The sequence below is a fragment of the Meles meles genome, chromosome 9, assembly GCF_922984935.1.
Source record: "Meles meles chromosome 9, mMelMel3.1 paternal haplotype, whole genome shotgun sequence".
NCBI classification, from domain to species: domain Eukaryota; kingdom Metazoa; phylum Chordata; class Mammalia; order Carnivora; family Mustelidae; genus Meles; species Meles meles.
In genome coordinates this window covers 38,482,540-38,506,479 of record NC_060074.1, presented here as the reverse complement: position 1 = coordinate 38,506,479, position 23,940 = coordinate 38,482,540, and the positions used below count along the sequence as shown (strand labels likewise).

Sequence of the window (23,940 nt, the reverse complement as noted above, 5' to 3'; positions counted from 1 at the left end):
TTTGCACAGTTCAATTTATGTTATTTAAATGTGTGGCCAGGGAAGTCTTCACCAGAAGTAACTTTTGAGCAAAGAATCAAAGGAGCTTTGGGAGCAGCCATGAGAAATGAGTGTTCCAGGTAGCAGGAACAGCCAGTGCAAAGGCCCTGAGATAGGGGAGTGCTAGGAAATTTAAAATGCTGAATGTAGTGGTAGGCACACAGGAAGCACCCAGTGAATGGCAGGTAGTACTAGTTTTACAATTGTTGTTCTTGGTGCTCATACTAGGTTACTGGTTGTAAACTCTATAGGGACAGACATTGTCTGTCTGTTTCTTCGTTTTCTTTTAGCATTTTATTCCCACATCTGTTCATGTCAAATTATAAGACCTCAATCAGTATGTGTTGAGAATTATCCTTATATTTTTATTCCAAGTATGAGATTGGTGGTCTTAACTGGCCCACATTCAATCCTTACTTATTTTCTGTTGCTTACAGAAATATAACCCTGACCATTGGCCTTCTGCACAGGGATTGTTTCTTTGGTATGATAATAACTTACTACCAAAGTTGTCGTGCTGTGTTGTGGCCAGAACTCTTGGCTGGAAGTCAGAAGATGTGACACAGCTCTGGCATTATTCTCAGACCCATCTGGGATGGGTCACTCCACTCCTCTGTCGCATTTCTGAACAGTGATGCGGGTTCGGAAAAGTCCTTCTCTAGTTCTAGGTTGTTGTGAGCACAGAAGAGATGCTATACAGTGATGTTCTTTGAAAACTCTCCATGGCCACCGTAGAGGGAGTGGTAGCCATCATGCCTGGTAGCCTTTGTTGTGACGGTGGAGAGCTGTGCTTTGCCTTCTTTTCGTGGAGGATGTGCCGATGTGTGCTGGACCTCGGCGCCTCTCTGAGGGCTGCTTGTGGCCTGCAGTGGGCTGTGGCAATGGGGCAAGAGCCTCAGCGCCTCTCTGGCCCTCAGGTAGCTGGTCTCACCTTCACCATGGAGGTTTGGATTTCTGGAATTATTTTTTGTCATCATCTCTTCAGTGTATCTACCTAATTTAAAAGTATTTCTTTGTTTTCATGTCTGTGTTCGATATTTTTATCTGTGACATCTAGGTCAACCTCAGACGTTATTTTTAAAAAGTTCATTTCAGAAACCTGGCTATATGTCCCCTTTATCCTAGCTAATTAAATTTTCCTTCCTGTCAGATAATTCTTGAGGTGAGACCCACTCCATGAAGACTTCCTAAAAATAAATCAGAAATGAGATAACAATATGCTGGCTAAAAGGAAGCAGTTCACATCTGTCTCTCATCAAGCATTGCCTTCCAAATATTTTGTGAACACTTAAAAGGAAAAGCTCCACCATGATTTCCATGTTGCTTGACATGCTAGGAATACTGCCATGAATGTAGTAGATAAAATCCTTGTACTCACAGAGCTCATTAATTTGTGGGAGGGAAAAAAAAGGATTATTCTAGATTTTGTAGTGAGGGAAGACTTTTCTGAGGAGGTGACATTTGAGTAGAAAACTTTGTGAAATTAAGTAGAGAGCATGCAAACCTTGGAGAAAAGCCCATTCGGGCAGAGGTCCCAGCAGGTGCAAAGGCCCTGAGATGGAAATGATCTCAGCAGAGTCTAGGGACGGGGGTGGGGCGGGGGGGGATGTAAGTGAGGAGTGAAGAGAGGACATCATGGGTAGGAAGGGACCAGATCAGGGAGAGCTTTATCTGACATGGAAGGAGTCTGGGTTTTACTTTAAGTTGATAATGATTGTAAATATTTAAAATAATTTACAGTTTAAATATTTTTTTTTAAATTTTTTTTTAAGATTTTATTTATACATTTGACAGACAGAGACCACAAGTAGGCAGAGAGGCAGGCAGAGAGAGAGAGAGAGGAGGAAGCAGGCTCCCTGCCAAGCAGAGAGCCCGATGCGGGGCTCGATCCCAGGACCCTGGGATCATGACCTGAGCGAAAGGCAGAGGCTTTAACCCACAGAGCCACCCAGGCGCCCCTACAGTTTAAATATTTTCCTCTGATACCTCTAACTCCTTTTAATTGAGATTCTGTGAAGGAATTGCCAAGTGATAGCAGAGAACATTGTGGTATTTTTGGAGCTTCATTTTATTCAATCCCAAATCCTTCAATATTCCTAAAGGAGTTTGTTGGAAATTGTCTGACAAGGATAATTAACAGGATGAGAAGCCGTTTTCACCATGCAGAATTCTCTCCATGTGTGTTTATGTGTGAATTCATTTCAGCAAGAGAAATTGAGGGTCTCATTTCTCTGTAGTCTCTTCTTTACCGAATTCTATTTTCTGATCAGCCCTGAGAAGCCTGGGGTACATCAGATAGAGGTCTAATTTTCTGTTCATAGAAAGCAAATGATAACTGAATAGAGCCCATGTCCGAACCCTTGAGCTGTATCAAGGGAAATGGCTGATCATTACCTTGTTTTCTAGCATGTTTCCAAGTCATAGCAAATTACAGGTCAGGGAAGGATTCAGGGTAAACACTTTACTTAGAAACATTGTCACAATTTAAAGACTTGCAAGTGAATTTTTCTCTTCCATATGCAGCAGGGTCACATTTCTCTGTGATCACCATCCAAAATAATGAGGTAGAAACTTTGATAAAATTCTGCTAAACATAAGTCTCCACCAGGCTCTACTCTGGCTAAAATTGTCACACAGGGCAGTCATTTTGGAAGCTTTTAATTAAATAATATCACCGTAAAAGGGTGGAAATTGGGAGACATACATAAGTACATCTTTAGGGAGGTAAGTTAGTTGGCAGTCATTTCTCATGAGGAAAACTTGCAAGGGTCCAGAAGGTGAAAAAGGAGATTCCAGTTGAGATCCTTAGTATCCTTTGTCATGACTGACCACTTAAAAAAAAAAATTAAAATTGGTATCTTCCTAAAGAGCCTCAGTTTTAAATGCTTTTGCCCTAGAAAATTCCTCTCAAAATGTGTTCCTGACATCAACATTACTTAGGGGCTCGGGTTTGGAGAAGCTGTTTTCTAGGTGTGTTCCTGCTGGTCACCTGTTATCTGTGGAGGGATTAACGTTGGGATGACCTGGGGAGGTTCCCCCACGACAGCACAAGTTAATTAAGGACCTGGATTGCACAGAAACAACGCTTCCTGGAGCAGCAGCTCTGAGACCCGGAGCTAATTGGCCAGCGATGGCTCTGCTTTTCTTACAAGGGAATAATTGACCCATTTATGGTCTCGTTTCAGCTCATGGCGGATCCTTGTGCCAGCACCCCTTGTCACCATGGCAACTGCAGCAGCCGCAGCAGCAGCAGGGGGGGCTACCTCTGCATTTGCAATGACGGCTATGAAGGTCCCAACTGTGACCAGGCGCTGCCTAGCCTCCCTGCCTCCAGCTGGACCGAGTCCATGGCCCCCAGGCAGCTGCAGCCTGTCCCCGCCACCCAGGAGCCTGACATCATCCTGCCCCGCTCTCAGGCCACCGTGACCTTGCCCACCTGGCAGCCCAAAACGGGGCAGAAGGTTGTAGAAATGAAATGGGATCAAGTGGAGGTGAGAACATTTGGTCACAAATGTCAGGAACCACTGAGGTTAAAATAATTCCAGTGGTTCTAATATTGGCAATAAAAATGGAAGACTGTCCAGTGACCACCCTGACGAAACCACATGTCTACCCTTCTTCCCGTCTGCACCCATGTGTAGGAGATCGATTTCCCTTACAGGAAGGAGACTTCTCAGTTATGACTGTTTTGTGGGCATAAAAAGAGTAAGCAAGGAAAGGAAATGAAGGAAGTTATTTTCTGGAACGATATCCACATACATTTCTGTGAGAGAATATTGACTTAGGGGGCAGACCCTCCACGGTTGACCAAATTTTCCTTAATATTATGCTTAACATCTTGTTTATTATTTTGTGTCTTGCCGCCAATATGATTTTTAAAAAGAGGTGCTATCGGTGATTTTAAAAATAGTTTGAGAATGCATTTAACAATGCAATTTCTGAATTTTTTCAATTTTGGCAAGAACAAATACTGTTTACTGAATCGCGTCCAGTCTGGGTCAGGCTCAGTCAAGCTCATCAAAAGTCTCATTTTGAGGAATTTTCAGCAGACCCTTGAAAGTTGCCATACAACATAAATTTGCTAGCTAGGAGAGTCGGGGAACAAATCCATATCATGACTTTGAAGTAACATTGATAGAGTGTAATTCCATTCCACTGTGATCGTATATTTTTGTAAGACATCTTGTGATCGTATATTACTGCTGGTTTTGTAGCTTAAATGACAAAACACATAGATCTTGTGTAGCGGTTTCAGAGTCAAGGAATACGTCTAGAAATTTCCTTTAGTGTTATAGAAGAGACAAGGCAGCATTTCTTCTTTTATTTTCTTGGGTAGATCTAACCGGTTGACCCATTTTTTTTTTTTCCTTGCCACACATTTTATGAAGGCCATCTTCAGACTGCAGGGCAATGTTTTCAGCCTACCTAAAAAACTGTGAACGTGTTCTGATTTCAGACTTTTAATAAACGCTTTGAAGTTTTGATTTGAATCCCTCCTTGCGGAATGACTCACTTCTCGAATGTGAACTAGATTTGATTCTACATTTATCAAGGAAGTGTCCCTTAAAGACAGCTTCTCCCCAGCCAGCCATCGCAATCTATTTATTTAAAGACATGCTATCCTACTGTTGGTAAATGTAGAAAGAAATGCCTCATCTTCTCATCATGCTATAACTTCTTAAGAAGGCTGTTCAAAAAGGAGGTTAAAAAGTTGCCAGCGGAAGATGGGAATATATTTGGGTTTTCCCTTTTATGGAGTAATGACGCTTCAGAGACGCAAAGCTCTTTGAGGTCTTAAGGGACTCAAATTGATGTAACAGTTCTCAGTTAACACAAATCAAACAGGTTGGATTTGCATCTCTGAATATCCATGGTGGGCCTTCTCCACCACCCTTGACCATCAGGCGTCTGGACTGGAAATTCTAAGTGTTGGGTGTGGATGGAAATGCCGGGAATTTCTGTATTGCTCTCAGCTAAATTCATTGATGTGGGATACATTTAATACCCCCTTGTTTTGACTTTCCTTGGGGAAGACCGTGCTCACAGCACAGGGAATGAATGAACAAATTGGTCCCAACCACCTCACTTGGACACAGCTTCAGTGTTCACAGTGTGCTTTCTTTCTTTTTTATTTTATTTTTTTGAAGATTTTATTTATTTATTTGACAGACAGAGATCACAAGTAGGCAGAGAAGCAGGCAGAGAGAGAGGGAGAGGGAAGCAGGCTCCCTGCTGAGCAGAGAGCCCCATGCGGGGCTCCATCCCAGGACCCTGGGATCATGACCTAAGCCAAAGGCAGAGGCTTTAACCCACTGAGCCACCCAGGCGCCCTCACAGCGTGTTTTCTAAACAACAGTTATTTCCCCCAACCCTGCCCCTTGACCCCCTTTTTTATACGCATTGGCGTGTTACTTTTGGGAATGTGTCACTTAAAAATGAAGGGCTAGTCCACGGGGCAAAAATAGGCAACATCCCAGTTCCTTGACCTTAGCATGGACTCTCCGAGACCCACCTCTGCCCAGAGCAAGGTCACCCAGACCAGGTGCTTCTTGCCTGTTGCTTGTTCTGAGGCTTGTTGTCCTAGTTTATGCCTGCTGTGTGTAAGCCAGTCCTCAGTCTGCCTTCTTGTTCTGGAAGCACTTAGTCCCCCGTATCCCCAGACTGAGCCTGGAGCAGAGGCTGGTGACTGCTTGGTAACTGGAAGAGAGGACCCTATTCACCAGTAGAGCAATCCAGGAGAGTTGGTAGATGGCTCTCAGAAAAGGTGTGGTGTTTTAGAAAATCAAATGGCAGGGGCACCCAGGTGGCTCAGTGGGTTAAAGCCTCTGCCTTCAGCTCAGGTCATGATCCCAGGGTCCTGGGATCGAGCTCCACATCGGGCTCTCTGCTCAGCAGGGAGCCTGCTTCCACCACTCTATCTGCCTGCCTCTCTGCCTACTTGTGATCTCTGCCTGTCAAAAAAAATTTAAAAAAAGAAAAAAGAAAATCAAATGGCAGGTTTTTCTTCCTGCCATTTTCTTTTGAGTTTGTAAGGTTTCACTTGTCCCCTCTCTGTCTTCACCACAGTGTCATCCAAAGGCTGCTCATGGGATTTTGCTGAGTAGTAGAATCTTGTGTTATGATCTTGATAAGTGTTTCTTATGTGTTATAATCTTGATAAGTGTTTCTTCCCTTTTTCCCCCAGGTGGTCCCAGATATTGCCTGTGGGAATGCAAGTTCTAACAGCTCTGCGGGAGGCCGCCTGGTGTCCTTTGAAGTGCCACAGAACGCCTCAGTCAAGTAAGAAAACTCCCAGCTAGAAACCCTTAAGCTTGATACTCTTGACCTTAAGCTGGGTTGTTAATTGGTCAGTCTGGTCAGTCTGGTGGGACTCCTGAATGGGGTTCCATGTGTAGACATGGCCTAAATTGCTCAAAACCCAGAAGGACTTCTATTTCAGGGGAGAAGATGGCTGTGGGGATCCAGCTGGGCCAGGGATGTGGAACTGTGGAATTGGACAGAATGAGTAAGGTGTGAGATCAGAATCCCTGAAGCCTTGGATAAGATCCAGAGCCAGACCCTTCACTTCCCCAATGACTTTTGCTTCCAAAGTTCTTTGGCCTCTTGTGAGTTTAATGGGCCATTGCTTAAGTTCATAGGCATAATTTAAAATCCAAACATTATAATTTTATTTTCAAAAACAAGAATCTGAGAAGACAATGTTTTGTTTGGCTTTGTTTAAAACTTAAGCTCTTTGCAGCGACATACTGCCCACTCTTACCGGTGGGGATGCGGAAGAGGTCAGGGCTGAGCCCCAGCTGTTTTGGGAGAGTGAGGGGAAGGGAGTTTGGGGAGTGGAGGTGGAGCCAGCCCCAGAGTGACCCAGTCCTGTCTGACAGCTCTCACTGCTCATCCTTCTCTGTTGCTATTATGCCCAACCCCCATCCCCACGCAACCGAAGGGGAATTTGCTGTCCAGTCCTCAGGGACTTTAGAAGACTGAGGGACACGTGACCCCGATGAGCTAGTGCTCTGTATCTGCTTCCTTTGAAGGGGTCAGTGGATCTCTTTCATTCATTCAGAAACATTTTTGCCCACTTTGCCATCTATACAGTGGAGCTGAAATGCATCCCCTCCTCTGTAGCCTCGAACTCACTCTGCTGGGGCGGGGTGCGGGAGGGTCGCCGGGGAGAGTCCGAGCAGCAGGGAACTCCGCCCAAGGAAGAAGGGCCTGGTGGGGGAAAAAGGTGTGGCCTCTGAGGCAGCTTCCAGTTCTACCAGCAGGGGGACCCCGGTCCTAGTGTTTCACCGCTCGGAATACTGATGGAACCGGCGCCGTCCAGAGCAGGCTTTAGGGAAATAGGGACCCGTAGCTTCCATTACGTTTATGAGACCATATCCCTGTGCTTATTGTCTGGCTCATATGATCTGGCTTTCATAAGCCTTTCCAAAGAGTTCTGCTCTTCTATCCCATTTGCTGGCTTTTGGGTTTTTTCCCTTCTCAACAAACGTGAAGTTCTCCAAGACCCTCCTGGGCTGCAGGACTGGGCAAACATAGCTGGCTGACCCAGGCTGAGTGAGATGGGAGTGCCTAGTAGCTCTGGGTGCCCTGAATTCACTTGTAAGGATTGCTAGCCCCTGAGACTTTCATTTATTCATGAATTCAACCTTTTAGCAAGGCCTGATTGGACACCCGCTGCAAGCCAGGAGCTCTGCGGCCCAGTCCGCTGATCTCCATCTCTGTGGCAAGGAGGTGGAGACAGGTTTCTACAGGAGCGCGTAGAGGGGAGGGGTGGCTTCTGGGCGCTGGGAAGACCGTCGGGAAGAGGGTCTCAAAGAAGAGGTGACCCATGGGTTAAGCCTTGCAGAATGGCACATGAACCAGGCTCACAAGGGGGCAAAGGCTGGAAGCTGGGGACAGAGACTGCTTGGGGGTGTTGGGGACCGTAGCTCCATGTGGCCAGAGCTCTGGCCTGCAGGGATGGTGTTGCAAGGCAAGGAGAACTGAGGTCAAGGCTGATTTGCTTTCTGGCATCTCATTCTTTGATTTTACCAGGGAAATTAGAAAAAGCCAAGAGAAGCCCAAAGCATGGGTTGTGACACACTGTCGCTCATGTGGGCAGCCCTTAGGGGATGCCTGACACATTTATAGTAAATTCAAGCAGTACTACATATGGTGTGGCTACAGAAGGATTTGTCTCTAAAAGAACTCAAGATGCCCTTTTAAAATTTTTTAATTTTTTATTAACCTATAATGTATGATTTGTTTCAGGGGTATAGATCTGTGAGTCATCAGTCTTACACAATTCACAGCACTCACTATAGCATATACCCTCCCCAATGTCCATCCCCCAGCCACCCCATCCCTCCTCGCCCTCCCCTCCAGACCTTTTATTACTAATTATAATTGTTAGGCAAAGGCGATCATCTCTTCCTGATCTTGTGGTCTGTTTTTAAGCAAGTGGTAGACAGACCTTTGTTATGACTTCCTGAGACCTTGGTGGATGCCCATGTCATTTTATTTTTATTTTTAATGTCGATGGACTGGTTCTAAGACGAATTTTTCTGAAAGGAACTTCTGGTTTACTCCATTCCTGTTTTCAGAATTCGGCAAGATGCCACTGCCTCGCTGATTTTGCTGTGGAAGGTCACGGCCACGGGATTCCAACAGTGCTCCCTCATCGATGGACGGAGTGTGACTCTCCTGCAGGCACCCGGGGGCCTGGTCCTCTTGGAGGAGATGCTCGCCCTGGGACACAACCACTTCATCGGTGAGTTATGGCAGTCTGCCCGAGCACGTCTGGTTTCACCCAACCTGGGCGTGGTGTTTAGAGATGGCAGGGAGGGCATTTTGCTCAGATAATCTGGATACTAGATATCAACCCTGTTCCTTCCACTTTAAGTGAGGTTTTGAATATGATCAAAATTGATTTCTAAGATAATATTTTCCAAGTGGCTCAGTGTGAACAAAGCACGTGCTCTGAAATCCTGAGACTGGATCCCAGCTCTGGGCAAGGCGGCGTGGACCTTTGGCACTTAGAGCTCGGGTCTGCTTTCTTCTTGACTCTAGTCTGCTTTCTCTAGGACCTGTGGGCAACTTGAGGCCCTGAATGGTGATCTCTCAGAAAAACCCTGTTCTCACCTGAGTTAGGCCTGATCTAGGGCCCTGGGCACAGCACCTCAGAAGCCATTTGCTACCGCTGAGCCTCCAGCTCACAAGTAACTTGGGGATTCCAGCTCCCTCTGCGTCTCCTCTTCCCCACCCCCTCTGCTCCCTCATGGGTCACATTTGACTTTTCACTCCCGAATATACGTAAATCTACAGTGGATCCTTCCCTAAACTACCACGTGCTCAATTAGCCATTTTCAGATTCCTCTGCCCTGGAGTAGAAATGGTCTTCATAAAGGGAGACTCCCCACCCACTGCCCCCTGCTCCTCCCAAGGGCTGCTCCTGGGCAGTTTCGGGAGGACCTTCCCCTGGTTGGCATTCTGACCGCATCCTGTGTTGTCTTCATCCCTCTGGGGTTGGAACTTGTAACTCCCGCCCCCCAGCAGGCCCATATCATCAGCTGCTTTCTTAGAGCTTGTTTCTCGAGCAGCCTCAACTCAGAGACACAAGGTCAAGTTCAGACTCCACCCATCCCAGTCCTGTGCCCCCAAGCAGCCCCCTGCATTCTGCTGTTAATACGTTCTCCTGTCTGGTCATATATTTCAACAGTCCTCCCCCGAAGTGGGGCAGAGACAGCGTTTGTCTTTCAGGGGTGTTGTGAGGGTTCGGTGTGATGATGGATGTGTGAGTGTACATTACAAATACTTAGGAAGATTCTAGGCTGCTTAGGGTACTTCCTCTGTTTTTTCCCGAGATACACTAAATATTTTGCTAAATAAAATGGAAAGTATCCAGCAAGATATACTCTTTAAGATATGTATCTAATGCAAATATCATAATGAAGGTAAGCTGATAAAAGGAAATGCTCAGTTCTGTATTATTTGTATTGTATTTCTACTTGACCAACCCTTCTCTGATGAGCAGGCCATTTCTCGGTTGTTGGAAATCCCACTGTGGAGTGGGTTTGGGGGAGCAGGGATTGGATGGAGAAATCAAGGTGGGGAATGGACTTATGGGAAAAAGAGGGTGTTTAACTTCAGACTAGTATGTGTCTGTTCTGATGGATATTGGATTACCAGCATGATGTAATATTGTCCAAGTCAAACCTAAATTTTACTCCCCCAAACGTTGCAAGGAACTATTATTTACTTCCCTTGGCTCCTGTAATAATTTATCTACAAGGATGTAGTTTGTATATCTTGGTAAACAGTTTCAATTTTATTTTGTATTGATTTTTGAAGTTTCCTTTTTTTAGTGGATTAAACTCCTGGAACATGGAGCTAATATTTTGCAAGAACGTAGTGCTATCACCAGCGTTGCAAATGTCATTAGTGCTACGAGAAGACATCCATTTGCAATGTTAGCTTACATTTGATATTATGCTTGGTTGTAACAGGACTATAACTTCAGACTTAGGTTGGGGGTAAGGACAGAGATCAATAAAGACGGATTTTCTAGCACTGATATAATTTTATACTCTTGAGACACGAGGAATTTTATAAACTCCAATAAAATTTTTGCTCATTTTGCTCGTAAAAAAATTTCATGGAAAAAATTTTTATATTGGGTTGAAATGTATTGCTCCTCAGAGGAAAAAGTTTTAGAAACTTATTTTGGTATATTAATAGCTAAGGAATTTTTTTCTCAAAAATTATATTCAGGTTATGACGAGGAGACAATGATATTGAGTAACATCCTTTCTTTCTCTAAACCATTATGTTCCATTTGGAAAAGTTGTGATCTAATGTCTTTTTAAATTTCCTAAGTTGAAAATTTTAAGTGTTTTATGTAGCTTTGTATTGGAGCTCACAATCTTTCGGTGTTGTTTTTTTCTCAAGGTAGGGGACAGTCTTGTCACAAGCTCCTTCTGAGAAAGAATGGCTAGCTTCCTCATAGTGCAAGATTGGTTACACCCACATAACTGACAGGGACTTCCTTTACGAAGTCTTTTTATCTCAAAGAAACCAGATTTATCTCCTGTAGCCATCGTGGAAGTCTTATGCTTACTACATTGACATGTATTTAATGCTCCTTTTGTTAATTTTTTTTTAAAAGGCAGCTTCTTAAAATGATTCCTTTTTACAATACTGGGCTCTCTAGACATGAATACAGTTTAGTTCAGTACCAAAAGACTATTCTGCAGAGTATAACAGCATTCAGTTGACAGATGAACAAAAGGAGGCCAGCGAGGGTGGGAGGAAACTTCCACGCCAAAGGGACAGTAAAGTTCCAGAGTCACGGTGCTGTGTTTTGGTCACTTCCACTCCTTTCTAGAAAGAAAGGCACTTGGGGGAATTGATTGTCCCTCTCTGCCCTCCCCTCTTGATGGGTTCCCTACAGAACTGAATGACTGCAGGTATTTTAATACTTCTACCCAACAGAGCAGAGGAGTCCCTTCTGTGTCTTTGGGAAATGAACTTGGTCACTGTCACCTGCTTTCAACAATTATTCTTTTTAAAAGTTTATTGCCAAGAGCCTGTGAGTGTTCTGCACGTTCCAGATGTTGATGATGTCCTTGTATTTGAGCTATTTCAGTGACACTCCACTGGATGTTTAAAAACAGCTTCCCTTCGTTACCATTGCCTTATGAATATTTATACTCTTTCATGGAAAGAAAGAAATGGTAAAATATTTCACGAAGCCTGTAGCTCTTCCTTCTGTGCCTCAGCGAGTCAACCCCTTTCCCCCTGTGTTGTCATCCAGGTGCTACACTCCTGCCTTCCCCTTCATCATCCCCTCACTTCTCCTAAATGTGCTTCTTTCAACTATGTTACTTACTTTATGTGCTGTTTTGAAGTCAGTGACTAAACTGACCTTCGTGTAGTGTTGTCTGCTCCGTGGCCAGCAGCCAGGGAGCCTGGGAGCCCCCTGAGTGATTGATCTGCCCAATGATTCGTGTCCCCAGATAGGAAGGATTTCTGTGACAAGCAGTTGCCTGTCTCATGGGAGGTATTTTTGTTTCTTTTTTTACTTGGAGTTGCTCGGACACATTGCTCTGACAGATACTCTCAGGGATGAGGGCCAAGGCAGCCGTCTGCTGTGTGGCTTCTGTGCGAGAACATTTCCTCAGGGTGAAAGCCCCATTGAACTCCTTCTCTAGACTTTACTTTCTCTGGTCACATGCCCCTGAGCGTACCTCCCAGTACTTCTCCTTGGTGAACTCTGTCCACCCACTGCCTGTCCCCTCCCCACCTGGGCCGCCCCCTTCTCCACCTTCTCCAAGCCTCAGCCCCCCACATCGGTTCCTTTCTAAGACCTCATTTGAACTCTCCTGATTTGGAGGGTTTTAGGAGAAAAGGGGCCAGCCCCAGATTCTGGTCCAGCTGGATTCTCAAATCCTCTTAAACTCTCATAAGTTCTTCCAGACACACAGACAGCCCTGGAATATTCTCATGCTTCTTTTGATCAGAAAAGAAGTCTGCTTTACCCATACTTTTGTTGACCTGCCTGCTCAGAGAAACCCCGCTTTTTCCTTCACGCTTCTCTCTTTTATAATCCATATCTTTTGTCACCTCAGTCTGGTTCTTTGTTTCTTTCCTCATCTTTGAGACTATTTTTGTTTCAACGCAGCTTATTCTCTTCTCCATTCTTCCCTGACAGCGGTCTGGCTGCTTGTACTTGTCTTTCTGTCTTCCTTCCTCTTCTCCTGCCTCTGAACCACGATTTTCCCCTGTCACCTTTGACTGCCTTTGTATCATCCTTTCTTACAACTTTTAGTACATTTTTAACATCTAATTTATCTCATAAAAATAAGTGCATTTTTATGTTTAATCTGCACACAGTGGTATTTCATTTGTGACCTACTAAAAAAGCTGCTCTTAGGGCTTGAAGATCTGCTTTAACTTCACAAAAAAGTGAGTGGTGTGTGGCATTAGCTCATAGCAATGTCCTTGTAGGAGCTGGGCTGGCTTCAGCAGGACTGTAGATACTAAATTAGCTGCAGAACCCTAGAAATAATGACTTCCAGGTCTTTTTAACAGATGTCTTAACTAGATTAGAAATTTCCCCATTCTGCCTATGACCCTTTTGTGCCTCCTGGGACCTGCAGAGTACTTTTTAAGTTGCCTTGATTCTATGTTTTCAGCTTAAAAAGATTCTTGTCTTGCAAAATGATTTCTAAAGCAGTGCATTCTCTTCATTTTCTTCTCTTGACAAATAAGGAGGAATAACACGGTACATTGGCAGGTGCAATGAAGGCTGAGAACTTTCTTTTCCTTTGGTAAGACGGCGCTGGTGCGATGGCCCTTCCCAGCCTCAGGGTTTAGATCAGACTTCCCTGGTAGATTTATCCTCCCTGGCATCATGTTATTTCCTTGGAGATACAGTCTTTTGTAGCCCAACAGTTTATACCGACTTAAAAAAAATTACAGAATTTTTAATACACAACCAACTGATGCTTTATTCCTAGGCAGAAGTTCCTTATCTGGCTCAGTTGGACCATGATTTTAGGGTGACCATGGGGTTCAAAGGTCACTTTTCGAGAGTCCCATGAATCTCCTGCACTGGAGAGTTTTATGTGTTTGTGCAGCCTTCTTCGGACAGAGCCCAGAATTCATTGGCTTCTCAAAGATATCCAAGTCCCAAATTTTAGAACCTCCACTTTAAGCCATGCATGTGATCCCATGAGAATACATTTGCTTTTCAGCATTCTCTGCTCATTGAGTGTGGTTTCTTTTGGCAAATGTACCAGCTTCCCTTGTCCCTGTATCAAGAAACTTAACCTACTTTTATTTACCTACACTTGCAGGCAGCAGGGCTGTGGGAAGTACTCAGTTCTGCATCGGGTTAGAAACTACACATTGCTGCCTCTCCCAGGCACTGTGCCAGCCTGGAAATGTAAACATGACTTAGGTGTGGTCTCTGAGTGAGTGAATGGGGCAACAAAGACAGACACAAGTGCTGTAGACAAGGGAGGTGCCCAAGGGACCCGGGATTCAGAGGAAGGAGGGGCTAACTGCCAGGGAGAGATAGAACAGGCAAAGCGGTCTCCTTGGATGAACAGAGCATGGTGTGTGGCATTTTGACGGCACAGGAGTCAGTGTCATTAAGGTAATTTAATGATAGTGCTAGAAATTGATTAATGGCCATCACACCTGGAGATGGGATTTAATTTCAGCATGTGTGTGATGGAATCACCTATATACTCCATCCGTTCCTCCAGCTGCCTCTCGTCTTGGATGTGAGCAAATTCCTATAAAGTGCTCCAGGTATGAATTTTATTTCCTGGGTTCTCTGTTTCTCTTCAGCAAGCAAAGGAGGGACCTTCCTTTCTTTGCCATGAATTTCGAGATAGTCCCTTGGAATCCTTCAATAAAGCTCTCTTTTCTTGTCCTGAATGCTCTCCCTTTCTCTCTCTCCTCTCTCTGGGTAAACTCTTCCTGTGAGCCTTGACCTTTAAAATGTAAGCTTTGGAAGAAAAAAAAAAGTAAACTTTGGAAGCGAGTCAGTTGGAGCTGGGATGTTTCATCCTGTAAGTTTGATGAAGAGAACGATTTGGGGGAATGTGTCCCAACAAGACAGGAGACACCATGAGGACCACACCAGTTAGGGTAAGGGTGTCGGGCAGTATTCAAAGGGGAAAAATTCCAAAGGAAAGGACGGACAGGAGATTTCTTAACATCATAGTTTGGCTGGAGAACTTCCCGAAGTCATGCATTGTGGTCAATATTAGGTTTTTTTGCATGGGCTTGTTTTAGTCATTTAGGCATCAGATCTCCTAGACAGACATCTTACTTAATCTCAGCCATTTCTTGATGGATTCTTTTGTTTCTCAGGAGTTGAAAATAGCCAGGAGATACATAGGTCAGACACTGCCCCTCTCCTGCTGCTAGGCTTCTCCATGTTGTTAGTGGTTAGTTTCCAGCTCTGTGTGACCGGCCCCTGGCCACAAGGACCACGTCACTCCAGCATCTGGAAGACACAGGGTGGCAGGGAAGGGGTGTGAAGAGAAAAAGGCCAGGGCTAGACCAGGACTTATCAGAAGGAAGGATTCCCAGGTGGAGTAAAAGATGCCTGGCATATATTTTCCTCTTACTTGTCGGAAAGGCCACTGGGAGATGCAGAACCAAATTGGTAATTCGCTTCTTACAACTGTGAAGATTTTACGGCCTGCTTATCTCTCTTCCACACGCTCTTGAGTTGTATTTTTCCAGGCTCTGATGTCCATTTTAATTAGTATCTCACTATTTAATGGCATGCATTCTCTGTGAGCTCCTCAGATCTTATAGAATAAGTTAGGCTATAAAGAAAGAAGATAGTCATTGGAGCATTTAAAATTTCAGTATATTCTTTTACTGTACCTTGATATCACCTTCATGATGTTAATGTGTTTTAAGACCATTAGAATAAGGATGGGTATTTGCGTCCTAGCTCTGACCCAATAAAGTAGGGTTGATTCTCAGAAATGCTATAATTCATCATTCATATATGTAGGTTGCTATCAGACTAGTTTCTAAAATTACCCCGTGTTCTTGCAGAATCAGACCTTGCTTACATGCATGAAGCCCTCAGGCTTCCTTTCTTTAGACTCCAGAGAGTCTGGAGGTCATTCTCAAACAAGCAATTTTTTTTTTAAAGATTACATTTATTTATTTGACAGAGAGAGAAAGCGCGAGCACACGAGCAGGGGGAGGGGCAGAGGCAGAAGGAGAAGCAGCCTCCTTGTACAGGGCTCAGTCCCAGGGCCTTGGGATCATGAGCTAAGCTGAAGGCAGATGCTTAACTGACACACACAACTGTGAGCCACACAGGCACCCCAGCTAACAATATTTTATTAGCTCCTGTTTGTGAAGGTGGACCCAATCCAATACACCCCTGGCCATCTAAATCTGGGCTTCTGAGGTCTGTGGTCCTTTGACTATACAGTGAGCTGGAACCTTCCACTCTAAGCCCACAGGCACTGAGCCTCCTCTAGCTTCCTGAGTGAGATCTGATTTCTTCCAAGCCTAAGGTCCCACTGTCCCAAGTAATCTCTTTGCCACTGTCACCCTCTCTGACTGCTGTTCCCTGATAGGTCTCGTCCCTGTGGTCTGGACCCAGTCTGTCTTTTTGATATTCCCAGTTCTTCCCAGTTCTTATGGACTGATGCCAGTCCTCAGTGGGGCTGTTTTTTTCCCCTGCCTCTGAATCCTGTGGTCTGAATTGCTGGTCAGCCTTTTCAGATGTTCATCTCACCTAGCCCTGCCCATTCCTGTTAATTCTGGTCTCTCTGTCATCTTATCTCTGGTATCTTTTCCCCCCAGCTCCGTCTCCTTCTGCTTCTTTTAACTCATGACATTTTTCTTTATCAGCTAAGTCTCACTTTTCCATCTGATAATCCTATTGTCGGCCAGCATCACACAATGTAGCATCTGAATGTTCTCTATACTCTTTTTTTTTTGCATGTTAATTTTATATCTTTAATTAGACTGTGAATTTCTAGAGAGAAGGGACCATACCATAGCTCCTTGGACCATGATGGCCATATGGTACCCACCTGAGGGATTGCATTTTGTTCATAGGTAACAGTTATTCTGCTCATTGAATGCCATATGAAGAAAACTTCTAGCTGTGAATGTCAGTCTTAAGAATTCTTTGTAGATTTTTGCAACCCACCTTGATGACATTTAAACTTCCCCCCCTTTGTTACATTAAAAGTATATGAAATTCAAATACAAAAAAGAAAAAGGAAAGAAAGATGGAAAAATTTTCCATCATTCTTTTGGGAATGCTACATTTTATATTTTGTCCTCTAAGATGTCTTGCTTTGGCGGCCTGGGGTAACAGAGTCAAAGAAAATTCGGAAGGGATACCAGCTATAGAATAATTAACATCTTCTTTTGCTGAGACCTTAAGATTTAACAAAGAAAATGCAAATGTCTCACCTTTTCACGGTCACCTTAAAACCACAGTTGAATATGGTCTTTTGAACTCCCTGCAATACAGAGAAGAAACTTGGCAAAGTTTAAATCAAGAGCAAAAGTTGGAAGGAAAGTAAAATACAAGGATAGGTACAAGACTGCCCTGCATAGCGTAATTGGGGTAAAGTTCTTAGAGTTCCCATTTGTCTAGTTGGGGGATTCCTATTCAATTAAATTTTACTTAAATTGAAACCACAATTTCTATATTATTAGCAATCATGATAACTCTTTTTGCTCTTTTTATTACTGGTAATGAATATTAGAATTTTTTGTTAGCTGGCTTTGCACTTCAATGCCTTGCTCTTGTTTTCCTAAAATTGTCATGATCCGCATCGTTTGTGTATTGGTACCTATTGATTGTGGTGATAAACTAATAAGCATTATTAACAAAAACACATTCCATTGTGGACATTCGTGGTTCCTAGAGGAGACTCTCTAAGGTTCTCTGGGCTAACACGGAGCGTCGGCTGCCTGGGCTGTGGCGGCACTGGGGCAGGTGAGTGAAGACCGAGATGTTGCTCTTACCCTACAGGACAGGCTGGAATCAGGCAGCTTGCTGGTCTACCCACAGAGATGGCTGTTCCACATAGGAGTATTTTGCAAGCTCCTTAAGTCATTCTTTCACACACCATAACTTGTGCAAATTCTAGAAACTAATCAGGAAGTAAAGGACAGCCATAGCATAGAGTAGAACCAGTCAGGGTCCATGCCTCTAGCATGACTGTAAGTCGGAAAGCTGGTTCTATAGATTTTGAGCACCAGTCTCAGAATTTAGGAGAACAAAGAGACTGCGGGGTAATTCTCTTGTGTGGGTCTGAGGCATCAGGCGGAGGGACTGGCTTGGTTTTGAGAAACAAACTCAAGGTATGTCTTCATAACCATAAATTCTCCCTTTCTCCCTCCTCGCTCTGCCCCATTATCTCTTTCTTTCCCTCAGCCTTTTGTTTAAAAAAATAGAAGTAGGTCATTTTACTTATAGATTACTTTGACAAAATTAAGTAATAAGGAAAATTATTTTTATATTTAAACAACTTATTAATTCTGAAAAGAAATACATTATTCCATAACTGATATTAGTTTTAACCCGAATCTAATCCATAGACTTTGATTGAATTGTGTTTTTTAATCTTTTAACTTAGAGACACACCTTCTCAGAGCCTTACCAGTTCCCTGTCACATCTTTTCTTAACTTTATGTCGTGCAAATTTCAACTAAGAAAGTAATATCACAAATGTCTGTGTTTATAACCAAATTTTTGCCCCTCCATTATGTACCTCTTTTTCTCCATTGCAGTGGGGGGGAGGGGGAGGGGAAGGAAGGAGGGAAAGAGAGAAAGAAAGAAATTGAGTCTCAGGGATCAACCTGGGACTATGGTTTTCTCTTACCCAAAGGTGTGTTTCCAGTTTACTCTCTTTTGAAAATTAAAAAAGCTCTATGACAATGGATAGTATAAATATAAAAAATATTCATACTCATTTGGAAAGAGGAACACATCGTATGCTGTTTGGTTTTTTGCCTTTTTCACTTAACATGTCACTAACATTCTTCTGTGTTAATAGCTATAAATCTGTCGTATCTTTCTTAATGGCTCTGTAGTGTTCCATAGAATCCGTGTACTGTAATTTATTTAACCAATATGCTATGGTTAAACAGTTAGTTCCTTCATTTCTTTTGCCTTTAAAGACAGAATTTCAAACACTATTATAACCTCATCTCTGTATCCTTTCCAGTGATTTTTTGGGGTTAAGTTTCCAGATCAAGAATTTGGTGGATCAAAGGGTTTGTATATTTTAATAACAACTTTGATGCACATTATCAAATTGTGATTCACTTTCTTCCAGTTTTCACTCAGGATAGCCATTTCACCTTTGGAATAATGTCTTGTTGCCCTTGCGTCAGCTTGTGGCTAATTGCCGTTAACTGGATCCAACTTCGTGTTTAGATACACCTCTTAGCAACTTCCTCAGCGATCTGGAATGCTTAGCCATGTCCGCAAAGGAGGAAAATGGTCATTAACAGTTTCCAGAGAAAGAACAGTATAAATCTCTCTCTCTTTTTTTTCCCCTTGGAAAATATTTTATTTATTTATTGACAGAGAAAGAGAGAGAGAGAGCACAAGCAGGTGGAGCAGCACAGGGAGAGGGAGAAGCAGGCCCACCACTGAGACGAGTCCAACATGGGGCTCAATCCTAGGGCCCTGAGATTATGACCTGAGCTGAAGGCAGACGCTTAACCAACTGAGCCACCCAGGCACCCGCAGAGAGTACAAATCTCTTTAAGCAGAAGATGTTTAAAGTACTTGCTCATCAGAGTCCTAGAAAATGGGAGAGTTTCATTGTATTATTGCATTTGTACATCTGAGTCCATGTAAAATGGCGGATGGGGTGATGAGGAATGATGAGCAGTTGCTGCTGTCACGATCTCTACCTCATGGTCACTTTCTAGTGACATTTCTCGTGCTGGATGTTTCACAAAGAACTTTTGTATTCCAGAAGGCTGCAAGCCCTGATTCCATTGCCGTCTCCTCTCAGATTCTTTTGCTTTCCCATTTCCATTTGCTGAAGGGAGATATTTAAGTTCCATTTACCGTAGACTTTTTATGAGGTCAGAATTATTCTCTGAGAATGGGGCAAAGGATTTTCCAGAAAAGACAAATATTTTGAAAACCCATCAGGGATGCTTTAGAGATAATCATTTGATTTTGACCCAAGATCATAATAGTTGAATTGTTTCTCACAAAGCTCTTGGGTCTAAAACTGAGAGTAGTAAGTAAATGGACCAAAATAGGTCACATCAGCAGGAGAAAATTGTCTAGTTTTTGGTGAAGAATATAAATAATTAGGATTGCATTTCAAAAAGACTCTCTTGCTTTCTCATCTCTAATGCTCTCTCTGACATTTGGGTTTTGAATGCCATGATATTTTCGGTATTCACATACATCCCCTAACAAGCAGGACACTCATGGTTGTCCTCTTTTAATGCCATAATTGTGAGTTTGACCTACAAAAGTTATATTTGCTCGGTAGACAAATGGAAAATATCTTTAAATAAATACACTGACAAATACTGTTTGACTACATCAGTAATAATAGATGCCAGCCTCTGGAACATTATCGTGTTAAAAAACAGGATTGGGATCCTCTTCTTGTCCATCCATATCCCTGTTTACCATCAACCAACATTTATTAATAAATTACCACTTTAAAAAAATATTGTTATTTATTTATTTGACAGACAGAGATCACAAGTAGGCAGAGAGGCAGGCAGAGAAAGAGGAGGAAGCAGGCTCCCCACTGAGCAGAGAGCCTGATGCAGGGCTCGATCCCAGGACCCTGAGATCATGACCTGAGCCGAAGGCAGAGGCTTAACCCACTGAGCCACACAGGTGCCCAGATAAATTACCACTTTTAAGGCACTGTGCTCATCACTGGGTCTACAAAGAAATCTAAGATCCCAGTTCCTGGATTTGAGAGATTTTAGCCTCTAGGCAGGCAGGACATACTCATTATGTAACCCAGATAACTTTCATTGTCCCATGGCTTAGTCTTGTGGATGAAGTCACATCAAACAAACCCAGTCCAGTAGCCAATAACAGATTGAAACAACAGAATCTTTATTTATTTAAATAACAGAATCTTTACTCATCTTTTTGAAAGAACACGAATAGCAGTGGGGAGAATTCATTCCTATATGCAGCAAAAATATTATCAATCTTCTCTCCTCCTCACTGGTCTCTTAATAGTCTCCATGTGTTTGGCACTTGCTTTATGGAATTATCTCCCCCCACTCTCAATGTCTACTGGCCAAAATCTCAGCCTAACACCCACCTGGGCTTTGAGGCTTTTCCCATCTTTTTGTTCTTGCTCTCCTGGCCCTTTGTTCTGTAGATCAGTATAGTCTCTTGGGTTTGTTTACTTTTAGTTCTTCTGTCTTGAACGTTCCTGGGGTTCTTCACTACAAAGAACTTGCCTGGGAACTGACCCAGGAAGCAAGATTCCTTCCCCCCAGAAGAGTGTAAATATTCGTATAGTAAGCAGTTACTACTCTTGTTAGCTAGTAATACTTTTGAGATGATAAAGAACATGTAAAGAGGTAAATGAGAAGAAAAAAAGAATGTATAGTAAATATCAGATGAATTGTGTCATTTAAGGGCTATGTGAACTCAGAAGGGAAGAATAATCACCAAGCAGAAAGTTCAGGCTTTAGATTCATATATTTTGAGCTTGGCCTTGAACTGAGGAGTAGGTGAAAGAGGGAAAGATGTTCAGGGCAGGAGGACTGGTGTGAATGATGATGTGGGAGGGAGACCAGTTTGGTTGGAGCAATGGATTTCAAGAAGGGAGCCATGGAAGATTTGGAAGAGAATGGGAGGTGGGAGCCAGACTATAAAGGAGGAGGAGCTCAGGCAGGTAGGGGCAGGGGTGCTGGTATCATACCGTGAGTGCTGTGGAGTAGATTTTGGTGGTGATCGGAAAGGGTCAAAGTCAGGCGGGGATGGCAACAGCAAGCAGGACCCTGGGTACCAGGGATATTGGGAAGGTCGATTCTCTAGACGTGATTGTGTGTTAGGGAAGCAAGGAGACAGATAGGCAAAGTTGGAAGTGATAGATATTGGAGTTTCAAGCTGGGAGGTATTTCTGTTGGGAAGAAAGGCCTTTCTTTGAAAAGAGCAGCTGCAGTCAGTTTCAATGTGTCTGTGGCCTTGAGCAGGCCCTTGGAAACGGAGAACCCCAGCTCAGGAGGGAGGCTGTGACTGTAGGTGGATAGCGAGGGCTTCTCGGCTTGGAGCTTAGAAGTGAAGTTTCTGGGAATGAAGGAAGCTCCCCAGTGAGAAGTAGGTGGGTGGGGGAGGTTTGGGGAATGATGATGTTTCCGCTGGGCTGGCATCTGGGAGAGGTGAGGCAGCAGGCAGAGTGGGGAGACTGGGAGGATGGTGGTGGCAGGGCATGAGAAGGAAAAGTGAATCAGAGAGGTCAGGTTCAAGGTTGGAGATCCTAGAGGCAGGGCCAGTCTGAGGGTGGCTTTCCCAGCTCTGGCCAGACATTTTCTCCTGCCAGTCAGTCATACCCCAAACCTCGGCATCACTCTTGAACTTTTATCTTTCCTGCCCCACATCCACTGACCATGAAGTCCTTCCTCTCCAACTTCAGCGTATCTAGGATCTGACTGCATCTCTCCACAGCTCTGCTCTACACCTGGCCCCCAGCCTCTCTCCTGGGTTATTGCCAGAACCTCCTGACTGGCTGCCCTGCTCTTACCCCTGCCCCCACAACTGGGCTGTAATGACACCCCAGGTCTGCTCCCAGTCCCCAGGGTCTCCTGTTTGACTCTGCCAAGTCTTAGAAGCCAAGACGGAAAGTCCCACGAGGCTTCATAGGTCTCTCCCTTCATTCTCGGACCCCTCGCTCTCCTGCTCTTCTCTCGCTCCCAACACTTCCACCATTTCTCCATCTCCCTAGGTGTCCCCCCCTGCTCCGGTCCCTTGCACCGGCCACCCAGTCCTGCAGACTCACTCCCTGACGTGCTCCGTGGCCCTTGCTTACTTGCACCTGTCCTGGCCACCCTCTCGTACAGTGGCAGCCCCCTTTCTTCCCTTTCTCCTCTGTGCCCCAGTACCCCACACCTCCTTGCTCTGCTCTCCTTTTCCTGCATAGAACGTATCTCTTTCTAACGCACAGTATGTGTATTCCTGCTAGAATGCAAGCATGGGGAGAGCAGGAGACCAAGTCTGGCCTGTTTCATCTCAGCCACAACCATGGTGCCTGGGGCATGCAGGCATCTAGTAAACACTGATCGACTGAATACATTAAATACATTGTGAATTCCCCGTAAGTAACCGGAGGGGGGTTATTTCATAAGCATAGAAACCAACTCAATCTTACACAAAACAACCAAAAAAGCAGCCAGCAGAAGCAGGTCAGGGAGTCTCCCTGCCACTGAGCATCCAGGTGCGAATCTGGATTCCCAGATCCAGGGGCACAGGAAATTTGACTGGACCCATCTTTCCCTAGACAGCCACAGCCTTCTGAAATGTTTGGTTTAGGCTTGCTCTAGGTTTTGTGCATCTGATTCTATTTTATGGACTGTGTTGTGGAGACCCGTAGGTGCACATGTCTCCACCTGCCCATCCGTCATATGTAGGTACACGCACCGGTGCACATGTGTGTGTACACATACGCACACACACGGATGGCCACTTATGTACGTACACCGACCTAGACGCACATCCATTGTAGACTTGCTCCTACAGAGACAGATGTGGATACGCACACATATAATTTCAAGGACGTGACAGGTGGATGAGTATTAAAGGGTAGATAACTTGGAGGGGGTGAGTGTGAGCAGGTAAGGAGCCATGAAATTGGACAATTAGTTTGGAAAGAAACAATCCTTAGAGTTGGAAATAGTGCAAATATTTATGGGAAGGATATAATACATAGCTAGTATTCATGAATAAAAACAACTGGCAAAATCATAAACTAATTTTCTACTAATGGGATCATTGTCTTTTTCCCTTCTTAAAAAAATGTTTATTATTTGTCAGCAGACAATGTGATCTTAGTTTCAGGTGCACATCCTGGTGATTCAACAATTCCGTATTTTATGCAATGTTCACCATGATAAGTGTATTTTCTGTCACCAAACAACGTTACTTCAGTATTATTGATTCTATTTCAGTGTTACTGATTCTACTCCTCTATGCTGTACTTTTCATCTCTGTGACATATTCGTTTTACACCTGGGATGGTTGGATTGTAAGGAGCATTTCCCATCCAAGTACTAACCAGGCCCGGCCCTGCTTAGCTTCCGAGATCAGATGAGATTGGGCGCATTCAGGGTGGTATGGCCGTAGACTGTAAGGAGCATTTCCTTTAGAATGTTAACATGTGCTTGGCTCCTACTAACATGCCTGAG

The 23,940-nt window shown here is 44.0% G+C and overlaps 1 protein-coding gene across 1 annotated transcript in view; it reads left to right on the top strand.

The window, feature by feature from the left end:
• DNER (delta/notch like EGF repeat containing) overlaps positions 1-23,940 on the top strand; it is a 313,530-nt gene that overhangs the window by 132,085 nt on the left and 157,505 nt on the right. The window contains exons 2-4 of the mRNA XM_046017974.1: positions 3,225-3,530; positions 6,224-6,318; positions 8,622-8,788. Of these exons, the coding sequence (XP_045873930.1) occupies positions 3,225-3,530; positions 6,224-6,318; positions 8,622-8,788 (568 nt within the window). The remainder of the gene's footprint in view (positions 1-3,224; positions 3,531-6,223; positions 6,319-8,621; positions 8,789-23,940) is intronic.